The sequence below is a fragment of the Lutra lutra genome, chromosome 5, assembly GCF_902655055.1.
Source record: "Lutra lutra chromosome 5, mLutLut1.2, whole genome shotgun sequence".
Classification (NCBI taxonomy): domain Eukaryota; kingdom Metazoa; phylum Chordata; class Mammalia; order Carnivora; family Mustelidae; genus Lutra; species Lutra lutra.
The window spans coordinates 78,797,282-78,815,725 of NC_062282.1; the positions used below are offsets into that span (position 1 = coordinate 78,797,282).

At 39.2% G+C, this 18,444-nt stretch overlaps 2 protein-coding genes across 2 annotated transcripts; both read left to right on the forward strand.

Annotated features, from left to right (window-relative positions):
* The first annotated feature begins 3,913 nt into the window (after positions 1–3,913).
* Positions 3,914–14,796, forward strand: PURA (purine rich element binding protein A). The gene has a single exon (XM_047729476.1). It carries the CDS (start codon positions 3,914–3,916, stop codon positions 4,880–4,882), a length of 969 nt encoding a protein of 322 aa, XP_047585432.1. The 3' UTR covers positions 4,883–14,796.
* Positions 14,797–14,945: 149 nt separating this feature from the next.
* Positions 14,946–18,444, forward strand: IGIP (IgA inducing protein). The gene has a single exon (XM_047729477.1). It carries the CDS (start codon positions 18,118–18,120, stop codon positions 18,277–18,279), a length of 162 nt encoding a protein of 53 aa, XP_047585433.1. The 5' UTR covers positions 14,946–18,117; the 3' UTR covers positions 18,280–18,444.

The window sequence follows — 18,444 nt, forward strand, 5'->3', positions numbered from 1 at the left end:
GGGATTAAAAATAAAGCAATCTCTGTTCTCTTCAAAATGTGTGTAGTATTAATAAAAGAGCACAAGAAATCTAAAGATATTTATCAGGTTTTTTAAAGTAAGCAAACTTTGAGTAGAAATGGAATATTATTTGATGATTTTTAATTAATACCTATATTTTGCTGCATATTAATATATTTCGTTTACCATTTGCCTTTTCTACATTGTATTGAAATCATCAGTTTAATTTTACAACTGTTTGTTTCAAAATAACAAATTCAAAAAGCTAGACACTAGAACTGACTTTTCATTTTCCAAGTATATTATTTAAGTAATTAGCAAATGGCTAGAAGTCTTTTCAAATCTATAGATTTTCTCATGGAGTTTCAATGTTAGGATCCAAATCTAATTTTGAAATTCTTTTTAAGGTTCTAAACTTTTCAAATCTACAGATTTTCTAATGGAGTTTCAATGTTAGGATACAAATCTAACTTTGAAATTCTTTTTAAGGTTCTAAACTTTTTAAGGCTTTACAGTGAGTCAATATTCATTCCTCCCAGACTGTTAAGACTACTGTATTCTGTAGCCTAAGGAAAGCCGTCTTTCACCACCATGCCTTCCCCAGTCTGACCAAAGCTCCACAGTTACAGGCTTATCCTGAAATTAACTTTTTGAGTAGTGAAAATGTACTAAATATCCAATTTACCATTGAATTATTTTGGAAAAGCCATTGTTAACTTTTTTTTTTATCTTTTAGATACATTTGTAAAATAGAGAAACTGGTAATATATAATGACAAAAATTTTATACGTATATAACAAATAGTGTAACATAAGTAAGTGCATATTATGTGGAGAGGTCCAGGTCTCAGTCGTTTGCTGATTTGGGCTTAAAATTCCCAGTGTAAGCATGCGAATGATATTTAACTTGTGCTTTGTCTAGAAACTTCATCAGTTGCCTCTGCGCTGGGGAACTAAGAACTCAGTTTCTGGTGACAGATACCTTTTAAGAAAATCAGGGTGTTCCCAAACTCAAACCGTTTCAGAACCCCTGGATGTAAATATTGGGGACAGAGAGCAAGAAATTTAGACTCTAAAGTTGTTCCAAGAAGACGAGCAGTTTTAAACCGTAGTTTTCTGTCCTGGAGGAAGCAGTCATTAGTGTGGAAGAATGGGAGGCGCGTGTCCCTTCTTCGCAGTCCCATTGGGCTTCTTGCTGCTGTGAACTCTCTTGAAGGGGCAAGGGCTTGGTTCTGCGCAAGGTAAACCCCAGAAGAGCAGGAGCTCTTCTAGATCTGACTTATACAGATCTTAGCCTCATTTTACAGCTGGAAACATAATACCCCGCCCTGCTCTGTGTGGAGACCCTGCCACTAAGCCTTTCTGTCCCAGTTTGGGGACAGGGTCTATCCAGGGTCCTGATCGCTACTATGTGAGCCTGGAGGAGCCACTGCTCTTTCTCACTTGAAATTTTGCGCGGTCGGAAGTTCGCCAACAGTTCTTCTCTCCCCTTCCCTGCAGACTTGGGGACAAGGGAGGGAGTTCAGAAAAATCAGCACTAAAAGGGTACTACGTGAATCCGGAGGATGCCCCTCCGCCCCCAGCAACTAAGAAGTTTTTTTATGTGGCCCAAAGTCCAGATTTCTGTCTCTCAGAATGGGCCTCCCCCTCAGGGAATCATTTCAGGGACTACTGGACAGGTGGGTGGTCTGGGGCTGGTTCCCACAGGACTACTCCAGTTTGCTCTTTGGTAGCCATCGTGCTTTGCCCTGTTTCTTGCTCTTTAGCGGGAAGTAGCAAACATCAACCCAGAACTAAAGGAGCTAATATGGGTAGAATGGGACCCTTGCTAAGAGAAAAGGGAAGCTGTGAATACTTCGCAGGCAGGTTTGCCTAGGTGATGAAAGGATATATTAGGAGGCTTTGAGGGCTCAGTCATTGACAAGGCTTATGTACTAGAAGGGTCTGGGTTTCTTGATCATTACTTGATCTACCCCTTCGTTTTCCAGGAAGCTTGCGCAGCTATGTACTCAGCTGTCTCTGAGGCTGAATGAGGGAGGCAAGACTCCTTACTTTGGGGGTTGAGGGATGTTCAGTGGGAATGGAGCCCACAAATGGGACAGACACACTGTTCTAAGGATGAAGCCAACAATCCATGCTTGAGAAAGCCAGGAGTAAGGCTGTGAGGTCTGTATCCCCTGAGCCCGGTGCAGAAGGTGATAAGGAGAGTGTAAGGGGGATCCGCTGGGGATCCCCTGGAGATAGGCCTTAGCTTTCCCTCAACTGTTAGAACTACAGACTGCAGGGAGGGGTATGAGCATTTGCTGTATATCTAGGAGAAAGGAAACAGGCCCCAGATTATGCCTTAGATCTAGAAAGATGGAATTCACTTATTTCTGAGCCCCTTTCCGAGACCAGACACCCCCTTTAGCAGTCACTGTCCAAAGATTCATTGGTTAATTCGTGGTTGGTAACCTAGCTGTCACCTAAAAACCATTAATCACTTAATGTTTTACTTTTTGAGAGGTGGGGGCTCTCCTTGACACTTTAATAAGAGTTTCTGGGAGGAGGGGTAAAACAGGCGAGCGAACCTGCGTTAATGAAACCCGTAAGGAACTGCGTTTCCCAGGAAATTCCTGACATTTTTAGCTCGTGAATTTCCTAAATCTTGCTTGGTTTTCTCCTCCATTCTGGGTCCTTCCAGTGGGGGAACAAGAGTGGGTCGGGGGCTGAAGCCTCGGCGGGGCCTGGTTCATCCGCAGAGCTGGCCGGCAACCCAGGTTGGGCTCAGCCTTGAGCAGGGTGCCCCCCTTCCCCAAATCTCGGAAGGAGGAGGGGGAGGCAGGCGGGTAGTTGTGGTCCCAAAGGGGGCTGGTTGATGGTTTTTGGGTGAGTGTGGGGTTTCTTTTTGATTGTTGCTCGGGGGGGAAGGGCAGAGCCAACGCGAACAGGCACTGCGGGCACCCCGGCCCTGGTGCGACTGCCGTCCTCAGCTCGGCTCCCCCCCGCCGGTGAGTGCGCCCGCCCGCCCGCCCGCCCGCCCGACTGTGCGGGGCTGCGGTTGGGGGGAGGGGGGAGCGGGATCATCTGAGGCCAGAGCCGCTGCCGTGCGCGGGGAGGGGGAGCGGCGGGAGTGAGGGGAGGGACGGGCTAGGTGTCTGCTGCTCCGCGCCACTGCTGCCGGCGCCCCGTCCTCATCCCAGGCAGCCCCTTCTGCGCTAAGGGTTACCGCCGCACCATCTCTCCTGTTCTTTGCCCGCCTCTGCGGCCAGGGCTCTGCGGTAGGAGACAGCCCAACCAGGCAGTGGGTGGGCCTGTCTGGGTTTGGGTTTGGGTCTGGCTGGGGCCCACAGGGGTGGGTGGCCGTGACTTGGTGTCCCCTGTCTGCTGCGGGCTCACTTGCCTTTCACAGGCCCTTCCCCCACATCCTCTCTTTGGGGTCACTGGAAAGCAAAGCTCAGGCCTGATCCCTGTGCTTAGTATGGCAGTCCCCTTCTAACCCCTGGTCCCCCAACTCCCTGGGCCGAGGCCGCTCAGGGTCTGGCCAACAGCGACAGCCACAGTGGTGGTGGCGGCAGCAGCTGCGACGCGGCGCGTTCCCCCCCCCAAGCCAGGGGTGTGGGGTGAGGGCCGGCGGGTGGGCGCCGCCTGGCGGGCGGGCGGGCAGGGGGCTGGCATCAGGGACGGGGCGCATGTCACGTGCTGGCGGGCGGGTGGGCGCGTACAGTAGGGCGCCCTGCTACTGTACTGGGGAGTCAGTGCCCTGTTACCGGGTCTCGTCTCTCCCGCAGATCTCGCGAGAGTGGCTGACTGGCTGTGGGGGTTGCGGCGGCAGCAGGCGGAGCCGGGGAGGGAAAGCAGCGGCGGCTGAGGCGACTGAGGCGGCGGGCGGAGCGGCAGGCGGCGGCGGCGGCGCGGCGGCGGAGCGCAGCATCATGGCGGACCGAGACAGCGGCAGCGAGCAGGGTGGTGCGGCGCTGGGCTCGGGCGGCTCCCTGGGGCACCCAGGCTCGGGCTCAGGCTCCGGCGGGGGAGGTGGTGGCGGCGGGGGCGGCGGCGGCAGTGGCGGCGGCGGCGGCGGGGCCCCGGGGGGGCTGCAGCACGAGACGCAGGAGCTGGCCTCCAAGCGGGTGGACATCCAGAACAAGCGCTTCTACCTGGACGTGAAGCAGAACGCCAAGGGCCGCTTCCTGAAGATCGCTGAGGTGGGCGCGGGCGGCAACAAGAGCCGCCTCACTCTCTCCATGTCAGTGGCCGTGGAGTTCCGCGACTACCTGGGCGACTTCATCGAGCACTACGCGCAGCTGGGCCCCAGCCAGCCGCCCGACCTGGCCCAGGCGCAGGACGAGCCGCGCCGGGCGCTCAAGAGCGAGTTCCTGGTGCGCGAGAACCGCAAGTACTACATGGATCTCAAGGAGAACCAGCGCGGCCGCTTCCTGCGCATCCGCCAGACGGTCAACCGGGGGCCCGGCCTGGGCTCCACGCAGGGCCAGACCATTGCGCTGCCCGCACAGGGGCTCATCGAGTTCCGCGACGCTCTGGCCAAGCTCATCGATGACTACGGAGTGGAGGAGGAGCCGGCCGAGCTGCCCGAGGGCACCTCCTTGACTGTGGACAACAAGCGCTTCTTCTTCGATGTGGGCTCCAACAAGTACGGCGTGTTTATGCGAGTGAGCGAGGTGAAGCCCACCTACCGCAACTCCATCACCGTGCCCTACAAGGTGTGGGCCAAGTTCGGACACACCTTCTGCAAGTACTCGGAGGAGATGAAGAAGATTCAAGAGAAGCAGAGGGAGAAGCGAGCTGCCTGTGAGCAGCTCCACCAGCAGCAGCAGCAGCAGCAGGAGGAGACTGCCGCTGCCACCCTGTTGCTGCAGGGTGAGGAAGAAGGGGAAGAAGATTGATCAAACTGAATGGAAAAAAAAAAAAAACCCACACACACATGCATACACACACACACACAGCCACACACAGAAAATATACTGTAAAGAAAGAGAGAAAATAAAAAGTAAAAAAGTTAAAAAAAAAAAAAAACTGTTAACTCCAAGGGAGCACCACCCACAGAACCTCCACCAACTGACAGTTTCTCTTCCTGACTTGCCACCCATCGCTGGATGTTGTCCACTTTATCCACCATATAAAACAGTAAGCAGCTGCTAAAAACAAAAACAAAAAAAATACAAAAAGTAATAACATTATATGAACTGTGTTTCCTACTTGATTAAAAAATATAAAGAACTGAGTGTTTATTTCCCTAATTAACCAAGAACTTTTGTACACGTTTAAGCTATTATTATTAAAAGTGTTTGCAAAATGGTCAAGATTATAATATTGCTGAATTATATAAAAGTCCTTTTCATGTTGAGCTAACATTTGACTTTAGCACAAAAAAGAGATATTTTAGAACACGTAAAATAATATTTTTAGTTTTTCTCATTTTGTTACCAAATTTCAAACCTTACATGGAGGTTATTATAGTATATTTGACACCCTATATACCTGTGATTAGAGATGTGTATATATATGAGGGCTAGGCATGCTGTGTGTCTGAGCTTTGTCTAAATGTTATGCAGAAGTTTGTAGAGTTAAAGGTACGTAGGTTTAATTCATGCAAGGTAAACAATAAGTGCTCTCTTTTATACAATATGCATTGCATCTGGACCTTAAACATATAAAAATGGTCAGTGAAACTTCTGTGAACATGAAGAAATTATTAAAAAAGGCATTTAAATGAAATTTGCTAAGTTGTGATTTTTACGGTTGGAACCAAAGTTATTCAAATAGTAAAAGGAAAAAGAGAAAGAAAGATAAAGGAAATCTCCCATAATATTTTTCTGCATCTGTTTGCTTTGACTGAGTAGGTGTTTTGTCATTATTGTGTATATGAGATGTATCGTTCATAATATATTTTTTTTATTATGTGTAGAAAGATTTTAAAAACTAACGTGCAGCAATTTCCAGTGAACCTGTACTTGGACATCAGGTAGCGAGTCTATTTGTGGTCACTAGCACTGTCTCCTAAACTAGTAAGAGGTCTGAAGCTGTTCTTTGATTTTTGCCAGTGCTATTAACTTATGTAGACCTGTTAAAAAGCAGAGCAACACAATTATAGTTATCCTACTGAGCCATGGATTCTGAGTTTCATTTTAAAAGTGAAAGCCAAGTTGGTATGTGTAAAGGATTTCCATGTAGCTGTGGTGCTAGTTATTACTGGCTACATTATATGCTAAATGTATTTGTGTTCCCCAAGTGTACAAGCCTTCTATCAAAAGTATGTTCTATAACTCATATAATTCAAGGTGTAGGGTATGAAAATGCAAAGCTTAGGAGAGCACTTTACCAAGTTGGTGTCCTCCAAACTGAAATTGTTTGTAACGATAGTCTTTACAGGATTTCATTTAAAGATGTTCGTGTGCTTTTAATTGACAACTAACTTCTTGCTGCTGTATAGTAAAATATTAATATATTTTTATCATTAAACTGCTGCATGACTATCATCTTTGAGTGAAGAGAAAATGTTATAAAAAAAAAAGATGCCTTAAACAGTACATTTTGGTTTGGAATTCTGTAGAAAGTATTTTGGTTTAAAAAAAAAAAAAGGATCTTGTCTGACAGAGAGAGTTCTGGGAATGGAATTGTTTCTTGGCAATCCAGCCATATAGATCTTACTGCTGTATGTAGAAGACACCACCTGTAGGAGCTGGAAGGTATCAGTGCTTCTCACATTGTAAAGCATTGGCCTAGGAAGGTGAAACTGGTCTTTTTGAAGGATTTTTTTTTTTTTTCTGCTGGTTCTTTGGGTTTTGATTTGATATTTTAAGCTCCCTGGTTGAGTGTGTTGTCTTTGTTTTTGAGATCTACTGTATGTGTTGAATAACAAGCTATTTCCATTGTACTGTGCATTTTCCCATTAAATTGTTTGCTTTTAATATTCATACAATGTTAAATATGAGGTGACCGTACAATAGTTAGGAATTTCTTTACTTACAAAAATCACTGGAAATGATTAAATTGCTTTTCCCCTTCCCCCAAGGTGCATTTTTCTTATTTCCATATAGTAAAGTTGAGCTTTTACAGTGCATAATGTGACATTTGGAATGCTTATCAACTGCATGTAAACATTAGTAACCTGCACTTTTTTGTCTTAAGGTTTGTTGAGCTGTTTTGTTCACTGTACTTTTACTGTGATATGGAAAAGACTGCATTCTCTGTGCTGTTACTAGTTAGGAAAGAGAATTGCTTTGATTTTGTCTCTTGTTTACTATAGCTTCTTAAAGTTAAGCCTTGTACTACAGGTTGTTGGAGTACTCCTAGATCAGTGTTTCATAGTAGCCAGCAATAAGTAGTGCAAGTCAACAAAAACACAGCAAACTTAGGCAAAGTGTCCTTTCTTTGAGATGCGAGTTCTTTCATGAGGTTTTCTTTAGGGTCAGAGTTACCTAAAGTGAAGCCTTTCTTACCTACAGACTTCAGATTCTGCTTGGAATCCTACCGGATCAATAAGCACATATATTGTGCAACTGTCTTTACACTATAACAGTTAAACACAATCTTACTAAGATTTTGAAACCAGTGTCTGATTTATGGTCAGTGGGTTTAAAAAAATCCACATGCAAATCTTTTAAGACTTGAGAGGTGATCTTAGAAAAGACTAAGTGTCTGTAAAGATGCTCTTTTTTGCATCTTACTTTACCTCCCCAAGCACCCTTCCAACCTTCCCTTCCCTTTACTGTTTCATCCTTTCCTCGCCCTTCCTCCCAGGTGCTCGGTACTTTACCAAGGTTCTATATCTCAGTGTTTTATGTTGGAGTTTTTCCTTGTTTTTATTTTACTAGTTGGTAAACCCTGTTTGTGCTGAAATGAAAAAGGAGATGGTATATTTGACCATATGTGTTATTCATAGAAGACAGTATGATCAAATGTGCCAAAAACAAGCAAACAAAACTTAATTCCTGATAAGTATGCCTTATTTTTAATGATCTGCTTTGTCTTACGATTAAGGTCCAAGAGCTTGGTTAAACTATATTATTTGCCTAAGTATAAAAGAAAACTTGAAATGCATTGTAATATTTACGTTCTTTAAAATGAGAGACACTGTCAAGTAATTTAATCCAGAGATCAGCCACCAGATTTGAAATGCCCATATATGTGTGTGTGTTTGGTGTTGTTTTTTTTTTTTCTTTTAAATCACCAAATCTTTTTTTAAGCTATTTTTTATTTGTGCCTCCTATTTATCATGCTGATGTTAGAAGCAGCAGTCATCCAGCCACAGAGGGAGCTAAAGTTAACTAACCAGAACTGTAGAAATCATTATACATGCCTTTGACAACAAAGGAAGTTCATAAGAAAAGCCATGTCGGCTTTTCCTATACTAGATACAGATTGAAGGTAGATGAATATTTGCCAAATGGAAAGGAGAGACAATGTGAGTCAGGAAAGACAAACTTTCCCAGCTTCCTAAAAGCCATGGAGAGTAGAAACCAAAACCAACAGGGAAATAAAAACCTTGAAAGTCTCACTTTCTAGTCCCATGCAGGGGTTGAAATTTGACTCAAAGTGGAAAATATATTGGATATTTTTTTTAGGTCTTCACATCTAGAGATGGATAACTATTCCAATTTGACTTTTCAGGTAATGGAGAAAGCTGCTAGTAATTTTAACCCCTGCCTAAAGAAGACAGATAATTTCATTTGGGAGCAAATACTTATTGCCTTGAAAATAGCACTGTAATAGCCTATGATAATTAGTTGTAGAATAACCTTTATCCCTTTTAAACTATGCAAATTATTAAATAAGTGTAAATTAGGACTCAATTAAAGATAGTTGATTATATTTCAATCAGATGGCATTCACAAACTTAACTGGAGCATATACAAATGAAATCTATTAGTCTAAGAGTTTTGTATGCTAACAGAAAAATATAATTTAGCTACCTATTCTAAAAATGGTGAATATTATTAATATTGTATAATAGGACTGGGAAGACTGCCTCCTTTTTTGAAGAGAGAGAGATTAAGGATTTTTATAATTGTTTTTCATCAAATTTTAATATTTTTGTCAAATTTTTAGGTATTTAATTTGTAAAACAGTTTGCTTTGTACTGGCATACAGAAAATAGGGTATTGATTTTAAACTTTTTGAAGCCAAGTGATCAAGTACATTTGTAATAAAAGTCAATGGATCTATATCAGTTGTACTCACTGTTTTCATTTCTTATTCTTATTAATACAGGAATGCTATCCTTTTTCTGCAGGAACACTACTAAATTTGGGTGGAAGGGAGGGGAAGAGATAAGTCTGTTGATAATGAGAATCTGGGTGGGTAACCATGGCCCAAGCACTTTATATGATCTTTAAGTCAATTAAGATTTGGTATATTAAAGAAGATGCATATGTCGATTTTTTTCTTCCTGTTTTCATATGGAACTTGATGTTTGTGGGGATTATCTCATTCATTGTTGCTGTGCTGTAACATTTTGCATTTGGCACTGTTGAAACTTTCTAAACATATTTTTCTTTTATGACATTTTGAGTATATGCCAGCTGTGGTGAACCCACCATGGGCATGATTATTACTTCTGTCTCCCACACATGGTTCGCCCTCTTTTCTTCAATATTCCCACTCATTTTTTCATATTTTACACACACACACACACACAGATTACCACATGATTTTAGAATGGAGATTTCTGAGATTGTTGCTGTAGTTGTTTTCATAGCTCCACAATTCATTTTCTTTGTAAGTGAACATACTTTTAATATTTTTCTCCATTTAAAAAAATGAGATACCAAATCTAATGACTTTTTTCACTTTTCTGAGTTTCTTCAATATCAGAATGAGATCCTGCTTTCTATGTAAAAGGATGCTTAAAAAGGGGGGAAATCTTCAGCAACTTAGGTTTGGAACAATTGGTGATAACTCTGAGTATAACATTTATAGTTGAATATCTTTAAATATGAGTATCTTAATAATTTGGAGAGAGAAATATTTTTTCGTGAGAGTGGAATGAATAGGAAAGAATTTATTGGAATTGCTTACGTAAGCAAATTCACAAGTTATTTGTGTTTTCTGTTAAAATTTACCCATTTCTAAATCAAATTATAATATTTCTGGGTTTTTTAATTGCAAGTTAACTGAATTTAGACCATTTGTAATAGAGTACACTATAAAACTAAAATGATCACTGCTATTAAAATTACTCTTTTCACCCAGCTGCATTAATTACCATAGAGAATTTGCAACATATTTTTAAGAAAACCTGATTTTAATATTTGGGGAGTTATTTTATCCTAAAAACCTGAATTTAAGGCCTAGGCCATTTGACAGGCTCTTTTCAAACAAATTTCATTATTATGGGTTAAGTGAGGATCATCTAAACTAGCATTATCATATCAGGTAGAATTTCATAATGCAAAAACAACCAAGTGAAAAGTAAACAATATGATTGATTCAAGCCAACAATTTGTCATCTTACAGCTGCTAAACTGACTACCAAGTTTTGATGTTGAGTGGTCTAGGCAATTTATGTCTCTAGGAAAGCTGAGTATGGCAAAGGTCATTTGTTAGAAACATTTTTCTTAAAAAAGTTTCATAGTTACTTATGTATTTTTATTTTGTCCCCATATTACGTTTGATATTTGTTTTTTTTCTTTTCTTTTCTTTTTTTCCCCTGATGTGCTTTGCTTTTGTGGAAAATTGTCTTGTTTGATAGGTAGAAACATGGTGGTGATCCTCTATGTAAAATAAAATTAATTCTTAAGGACCAGAAATATTTTACTCATTTTGGAATTGCAAGATTTTTGAATTTTCATGAAAGCATGCTTTGTTTTGATGACGATTAGCAGTTTGCTTATTACAATTTTTGTAACATTTCATAGGAAAAAAATAAGCTAAAAGTTTAATTTTCTTGATTTAGGGTGCACTTTAATAATTTGAGAGGCCTCCAAGTTCAAGGACCAAACCTTTATATTCTGGAATTTTGAGAATCATGGAAGTACTCTTCTTAACATGTGTTTTAGTCTAAGCTGCATTAAAACAGAAGGATCCTTAGAGGACTTAGGATGTCCTTATTGTGAAGTAGCAAACTTATAGGACAGGTGACTTATGTATTCACCTTGACTAGCTCAACCAGTAATGGGCATCAGGTAATGAATTATTAGACACATGTTGGGATTGGATCAAGCACCCATTCAGCTGGAATGGATTGGCAATTTCCAGTGTAGGTAATTGGTGGCATTTGACCTACATCCCTACCATATATGTTTGGCTTTTTTTCCTCCCATTCTCCTTTTTCCTTGTTTTGCTCTCCTTCTTTATTCTTTTCCTTACCATAGGCATGCCAGTGACACTCAAACTTACCCCTTTAAGAGGGAAGTAAAGAAATTGCTGGCTCCTGCCTTAGAACATGGCTAACTGATCCCAGAAAGAGTTCTGTATAATGAGGTAATTGGGCAGTTTTTTCTGAGTGCTATTTTCCCCATAGTCTTAAGCTGGCAATCTGAAGGGCATTGAAATTGTTTTAAAAAATTTATGTATTGAAGAGAGTAAGAAGTATGTGTATTTTAGGTAAGTTACTGGGGGGTGAGATTTATTATGGTTTGGAAATTTGAGAGCAGAAAGGGAACTGTTCAATGTGTTCATGATTTGAAGTGTGAGAGTTATATAAGGGAATGGTCTGGTGGTAAAATGGGAGAAATTTTAGGTAGGAAAAGATACTAAGGTGGAGTCTTAAATGAGCGTTGTTTGCTAACGACAATGAAGTTGATCTTCACTAATGAAGTTTCAGTAAAGCCAGAGAAAATGGGTCCCTTGTTGGTTATGAGAAAGCTGTTGGTCTGTAGCTAGATATGATGATGATGATGCATTACACAAATCTGCTTTCAGGTGTAGGATGTTTGCTTTTCTGGACAAATTAAGTAGCACAATAGTGAAATGACAGCTTTTCTGGTTAAAGCCTGTTGGTACTGGGGACTTACTATTTTGAGGAAAAGAAGATAAGAAAATTTCAAACTTTTTCACTTATTTTTAAACTATCAGAAATATTTACTATACAGATTATTTTCCTGGGCTCATGTTACAGTGTAGTTTAGCTTTACTTTTTAAAATGGTCCTTAGTTCACAAAATCCATATCATACCTTCATTTTACAGAACCTTGAGCCTTTGGTCCACATTAATTTCTTACAAGAGGAGAGTAAACCAGGTAAAAACACTAAACTGCAATTTTAGGTATCTTTTACATTTGCATTCCCAATATTTAAGACTGTGGACTTTGTGACCCTCAGTAATACTATATTTCTGAAATTAGACAACATACCTCCCCAAACTCAAATTTCTGTTTGTATTCCCATTTTCTCTGTTACTTTAAAATTGTGGAATTCCCAAGTGTTCAGTAGTGGCAGGTAATAATATAATTTAATATATCTTGGAAGTTCTTATGTTCTTCGTAGGGTGAACTGGTAGTGTCTAGATTTCTGTTCCCAATATCCCAGGAACATTTTTAATTATCTAAGATGAAGAATTACTATTACATTTTGTTTTTTTAATTACATAATTCAAATATATTTGGACTCCTTTTTAGTTTAACATGGACTTTTTACCCAAATCTGTATATATTAGTGATAAAATTTCTTGGGTAAAAAAAGAGGTTCTATTTTGTATCTGGAAAGTTACTTTTTTTTTTTTTTTTTTTTTTTTCACAAATGCCAAGCTCATTAACAATAAAATTATTATAATTTATTTTTTAGAATTAGCATTTAGTATGCTTTTCCCATCCTGCCGATTTTAAATTATGATACAATTACATTCTATAACTTGTTTAAATCTGTGCAAAGCCTTCTTAAATAGCCTCTCCCTTAGGAATTATTTTTAAAAAATGAATTCCCAAATCTAGTCAAGAACCAGTGATTTAAATGACTGCCTTCGAAAGGATTCCTTGAGTCTAGTCAATGGAGATAAATGATAGCCCATTTCCATGCTGCATACAGTTGTTAGGGTTTATAGAGTTATCAATATGTAAAAGTACAAAAGCAGGAAAGATGTAAAGTTGCCTATAAAATTTCTAGTTTTCATTATTTGCACTATTTATCTTTGCACTTGATTTTTTGAAAGTTAAGACTAGTCACTTTCACTTTTGTTTCTAGTCTTTTCTAATTTCTTACAGAATTATTTCAATATCCCACCCAAAGCAAAACTTATATGCAATTAAATATGCTTTATAAGTCCAAGAAAATATTTCTTAGTGTTAGCTATGTAGAACAAAAATTTGTTTTGATAAAAGTTTTTAATATGGGCCTTTATTTGCCAATATAATCCTTTGTAAATGTGAGCTTTATTAAACTATTTGAATAGACAAAGTGAAAGCTTAGGATAGAAAAATATATATATATGTATATGAAACGATGTCTTTGAGTTCCAGCTTCCAGCCTGAGATGGCCTGGTTTTGGAGTGTTGATTTATTTTCACTCAAGTCAATGAGATCTGAGACTAGCTGGGTAGTGGCTTAAAAAGCTGGAAGCTAAGTGGGTGGCAAGTGGCAGCTCCCTCTTTTATGTAGTTTTCCATAATGCTCATAGAGTTTCATCATGGTCTATGTGATATAACTGATATTGAAATAATTACATTAAATGAATATTCCTTTTTGGAATTCAAGGTTCACTCACTTTTTGAGGGGGGGAGGGCAGCAAGGGATAAGAGACTTTATTTTAACTAGAAGCATTCTTATAACCTCAAGATGTGCTCTAGGAAGAATAGGAGAACAAAATGTATACCTGTGAACATATTTTTTGTCTTAGTGAGATTGTGCAACACAGTGTTCAAAATTGAAAAAAAAAAAACACCCAAAAAAACAAAAAAAGGTCGATAGTTTTGTCTATAGAACAGAATGTGTTTTGGCTAAAATTAATTTTTGTACGCTATTATTTCATTTTATAGTCCCTTCCCTGTATCCTTTTGGGCGCTTCATACTTTAACGAGTGAGAGGCCTCTCTTTAGGATCTGGTTTATTTTTGGAATGCCTGAGTGTGTTTCTCGATTGGGGGGGTGCGCACAGGGTGGTGTTTTAATTCTTGACATGCTCTTCTTAGCATGTTTTGGTAGTCATTCTCGATCTCATGTTTATAAATTCTGTTGAAAATTCAGTGATGTATTGAAATGGGTAAGTCCTCTATGACATAGTGTGAATGTTTGTGGCTGGACTTTATTGTAGAACCTTGTGGTTTTGTTTTCAGTTGGGATAGAAAGTTAAACTTCCATTGTTCAAATTTTAGGTTTATCTAGTGGAATTGTGCCCGATAGTTGTCTAACTATGGACCAATTTGGGGGAATGAAGGTTGACAAATGTGTATTTGACTCTAGATAATCCTTTACTCAAAATCATAAATTAAAGGCTATAGTATTAGAGTTGTCTTAAGTTTTAGGTTGTCAGATCTTCAAATGTGGATGATGATCAGCATTGTGTTTATGAATTTCCTTAGGGAAAAGAGAAAAATTCAGTCTCCAAACCTCTTCTTGGAGACTAAACTTACCATATATGGAAAATGAAAATATTTTAGAAAGTGGCTTTGATTATTTTTTAATGGAGTTTAATCAGCTTAATTAATTATTTTTCCTAGGTTGAAGCACTTATTTCCCAAATTTGAATAAAGGGAAAAGATCAGCAATTTGGCCCCTTTTTTCTGAGGCCATTTTTAGTTTTCTGCCCCCATTTCCCAACCCTAGTATAAAATGAATTACGGGTATCCTTCTAAGTCCTTGTAACCCCTTTCTTGAGATCACAGAAACCTTTGATAATCTGATGAAAGTGATGGACCCTCTCCCCAGGAAAAAAAAATGCACATACACAGATAATTTTACATGCAACCTCAGGGGCATCACACATCTGAAACCCAAGATAAGGATCTCTGCTCTAAGTATAAACTCTGTAGAGAAAATTTTAATGCAATTAATTGATAAAATTAAGAATTAACTATTGGCTTAAAACACTTCAGATTGGAATTATTGTTAGATGGTGGCCCCTACTAGCAAAATGTGACATTGCAACCAGCTTTGTTAGACATCCAGACAGAAGGAAAAAAGAAGCAATGTTCTGAGAGCTATTTATAAGGAGTCAGGGCATCTTTAGACGTGGGAGCCATTCCTGGTTCAAGGCAGGGGTCAGGGTGCCTGACAGCTTCTAGGAGGGTAGAGTTTGATAAACCACAATGCTCAGGATGCCGCGGGGTTAGCCATTATCTTAACCCCTTCCTCACCAAAAGATTTTTAGTTTTGTCTATTAGGAAAAAAGATGTCACTGGGAAAAAAGATTTGCCTTACAACTTTGCTGGAACACATCAGTTTGGTGATGTATGGGACACCAGTATTATTTGTGAGAAGGTACATAAAACCAAAGTAAATTATTCTCTATGTAGAACATTATTTACTAGTAACATTTGTTTAGATGTATTAGCTTTGACAATTTTTACCAGTAAATATTGGTTTTATTTAAAACTGGGAATCCAGTTTATAAATAGGATAGTTATTGTATCTGTCCTTTCCCCTATGTAAAGAATAGTTTAAAGATTTATGCATACTTTTTACTTCTCTCTTGATGCCATGGAGTGGGGTGGGTGGGGTGGGGGGAGATTTTTGAGTCAACGACTGACAAAATGTCTTCTCCAAATTTAAAAATTGAGAAATCAGCACTTTAAGTCCTAACTCTACACCATTTTAGTGCATGTATTAGTTTTCATAATGATTTTTGGTGCATGCCTTTGGGCTTCTTCAAAAGTGTATAATAGGAAAGTATATTTCCTTTCTTAGAAAGGAGATTTTTTTTCTACTTTGCAACTTGTGATTACAAAAATCTTCCTCTGTGGGAAGATTAACCATGTATTGAACTACTGAAAAGTATATATTTTTAGATATACAGAAGGAATCTACATGGAGCAGCATTCAGACCTATATAGAAGTCATAGCATTCTGTATAGGACCAAAAAGGAAATAACATTAAACACTTAAACAGACTTTGTTGGGTAGAAATACCTTTAGATCTTGCATTGACTTCCAAAAACAAAATACCACAGAAGTTTGCTGAAAACTTTTGTTGTTTGAATTTTCTCTGTCAGTGTATTTAGCCCAAATACAACAGCTTTGGGTTAAACACATACATAAGAATCAAAAAAACAAAGCTAACTAAATAGATCAGTCTGGTTTGTCAATCCAGCTTGACTGAAATAAGTAAACTAATCACTTGGAACATGAAAAACTGTCCAACTCCTCTAAGGTTTTTAACAAAATAACCTTGGCTGATGTGGGAAGATACCCACTTTGATTTCTGACCTGACAGTGAAGATTCATGCTTGACATGATTTCAAACCTGACAGTGTCTGTTTAAGGAGCTATGGTACAGTTTGCTAATTCAATCCCAGATACCTGTTGATTACCTGTGAGATCTAGAGTCCAAAGTAGCCAGCAGCCATATCCCTGAGTGCTCTGTGCCCATCAGATCTCTTAAAGTAAGCAGGGTTGGGACAGGTCACAGCTCAGATGAGTGACCTCAGGTGCTGTGGACAGCCCCAGATTCAAGAATTGTATCTGTTTTCTTGGGAGTCATCACTGAACTAATGTCCCACATGGTATTACTTACTGTAGATGCTCTCTCAGAGGAGGCCCAGAGCACACATCCTAATCGCTTGTGGTACTCAGAGAGGGGGTGCTAACTCTGAGGCCCTGGCCAAATTCCAGTTTAGGGATGTGGGTCTTCTTCTTGCCATTCTAATTGGAAATTGCATCGCTTCCCATTTTCCCTGTTGACCTCAGTGCAAACTGCATTAGTCTGTTTCTTTGCCCTGGTCCCAAGTAAGATGCTGGTGTGTATTATATGGGCCATGTTCATGCCTTATCTTAATGCACAAGAGTTGAGGAATGAGTAAGCTCCATATCAAAGTGCCCTGTCGTTAGAGGGGAACTCTTGTGATGCTTTGGAGGTGAAATGGGCCCTTTTAGACTGTTGGAGAATATGCACTGGCTGGAGCCATCCAGCCACGAGGTGTGAATTGAAACCTATTTCCCTCTTTTCTTATAGTATGTTGAGAAAATCTGTTGGGTTTTCAGCAGTCAGGGAAGGCCGGAGTTCTGCAGCTTTAATCTGGGTAACTGAGGCTGGTTGGGGCAAGACTTTGGTTAATTAACTGGGTTCTCAGATGCCACAGACTCCGTGAAAAGTCACCATTATTTTCAATGGTTGTGATAGAATTTCCCCCCAGTAGCCATTATTTTAAGATTATATTGCAGAGTTGCTTTATTTGAGCTTTTCATGTATACACAATCCCAAACTGGAAGAAATAATTAAAAAAAAAAAAGGAATCCTGCTGTGAAAGGTATATATTACTCTAGATTTTTCTTACTGTAAATATTGTAAGATTGTAATACTGTCGATATTTTATTAACCAACAAATGTTAATCTATGTGAATTCAGACTTATTTTAAATGTGCTTCTTATTTACTGTGTGTGGTCCCTGTTGCTGACAGTATTAAGTTATATTCTGATGTAAGATTAACTTTATTAAAGAATGTAAACATTAATGTTTCCTTATGGGAAAACAAATAAAGTATAAAGAAGACAATTCTTTTCATTAAAATATACTGTGTATTTACACTTGCTAGACCCAGCACCACTTATAAATTTAGTACACCGTTCAGAATTTTAGTTAACACGGCTGACATGGTTGTGCTCTGTTTGAAAGTCTAAGAGTAGGTATTGTTGGAATATAAAGTTTGTATTTGTCTGCTGTGAATCATAATCTTGAAATTTCTAATCAAGTTTGTAAAATTTTTATAGTAAAACATTTTAATGACAATTTAAAAATTTACTTCTCTAAAGAATGGTCAAAACAGTATCCTTTCAAAAATAGAATTGTTCTTTAATATCTTTCCAAACTGACTTTGGTTAAAATGGACCAGATGTATATTAGTTAAAATTTAGGACAAAGTTGTGATATTCTTTGAGTTTACAAGTTAATCCTTATTGGAAATGTGCCAATTATACAGTAGAATATCATTAATTTGCACTGTTTGGGGACCCCATTAAGAATGCTGAATTTTGCCAACTAAGAAGTAAGCAAATGCAATTTAAAAAGTAAATTTGAGCATTCTGTATTAAATATGTGCAGTTATTATCACATGAAGAAGCGCAGTGTGTCGGGCTGTAATATAACCATACTTGCTGTCATGTTCTCCCATCTCAGTGCTGGGAACTCACCATGTGGAAACCAAGCAAATGTGTTGTGCATCAGCCGGCTTGAGTTTGTTCAATATCAAAGCTGAAACTAGCGAGGTCTGCTGTACTGCTTATTGAAGTATTGTGATTCTTTTAGGCATTGATTCTTACAAAATATATACTGTAACAGTATACTTTGTACAGATTTAAATTTTATTTGAAAAAATGAAATAAAGTAGGCAAAAAAATAAAGATGTTTATTTTTCATGTGA

Coding starts and splice junctions, on each gene's coding strand:
- PURA (XM_047729476.1), top strand. CDS start 3,914: ATGGCGGACCGAGACAGCGGCAGCGAGCAGGGTGGTGCGGCGCTGGGC.
- IGIP (XM_047729477.1), top strand. CDS start 18,118: ATGTGCAGTTATTATCACATGAAGAAGCGCAGTGTGTCGGGCTGTAAT.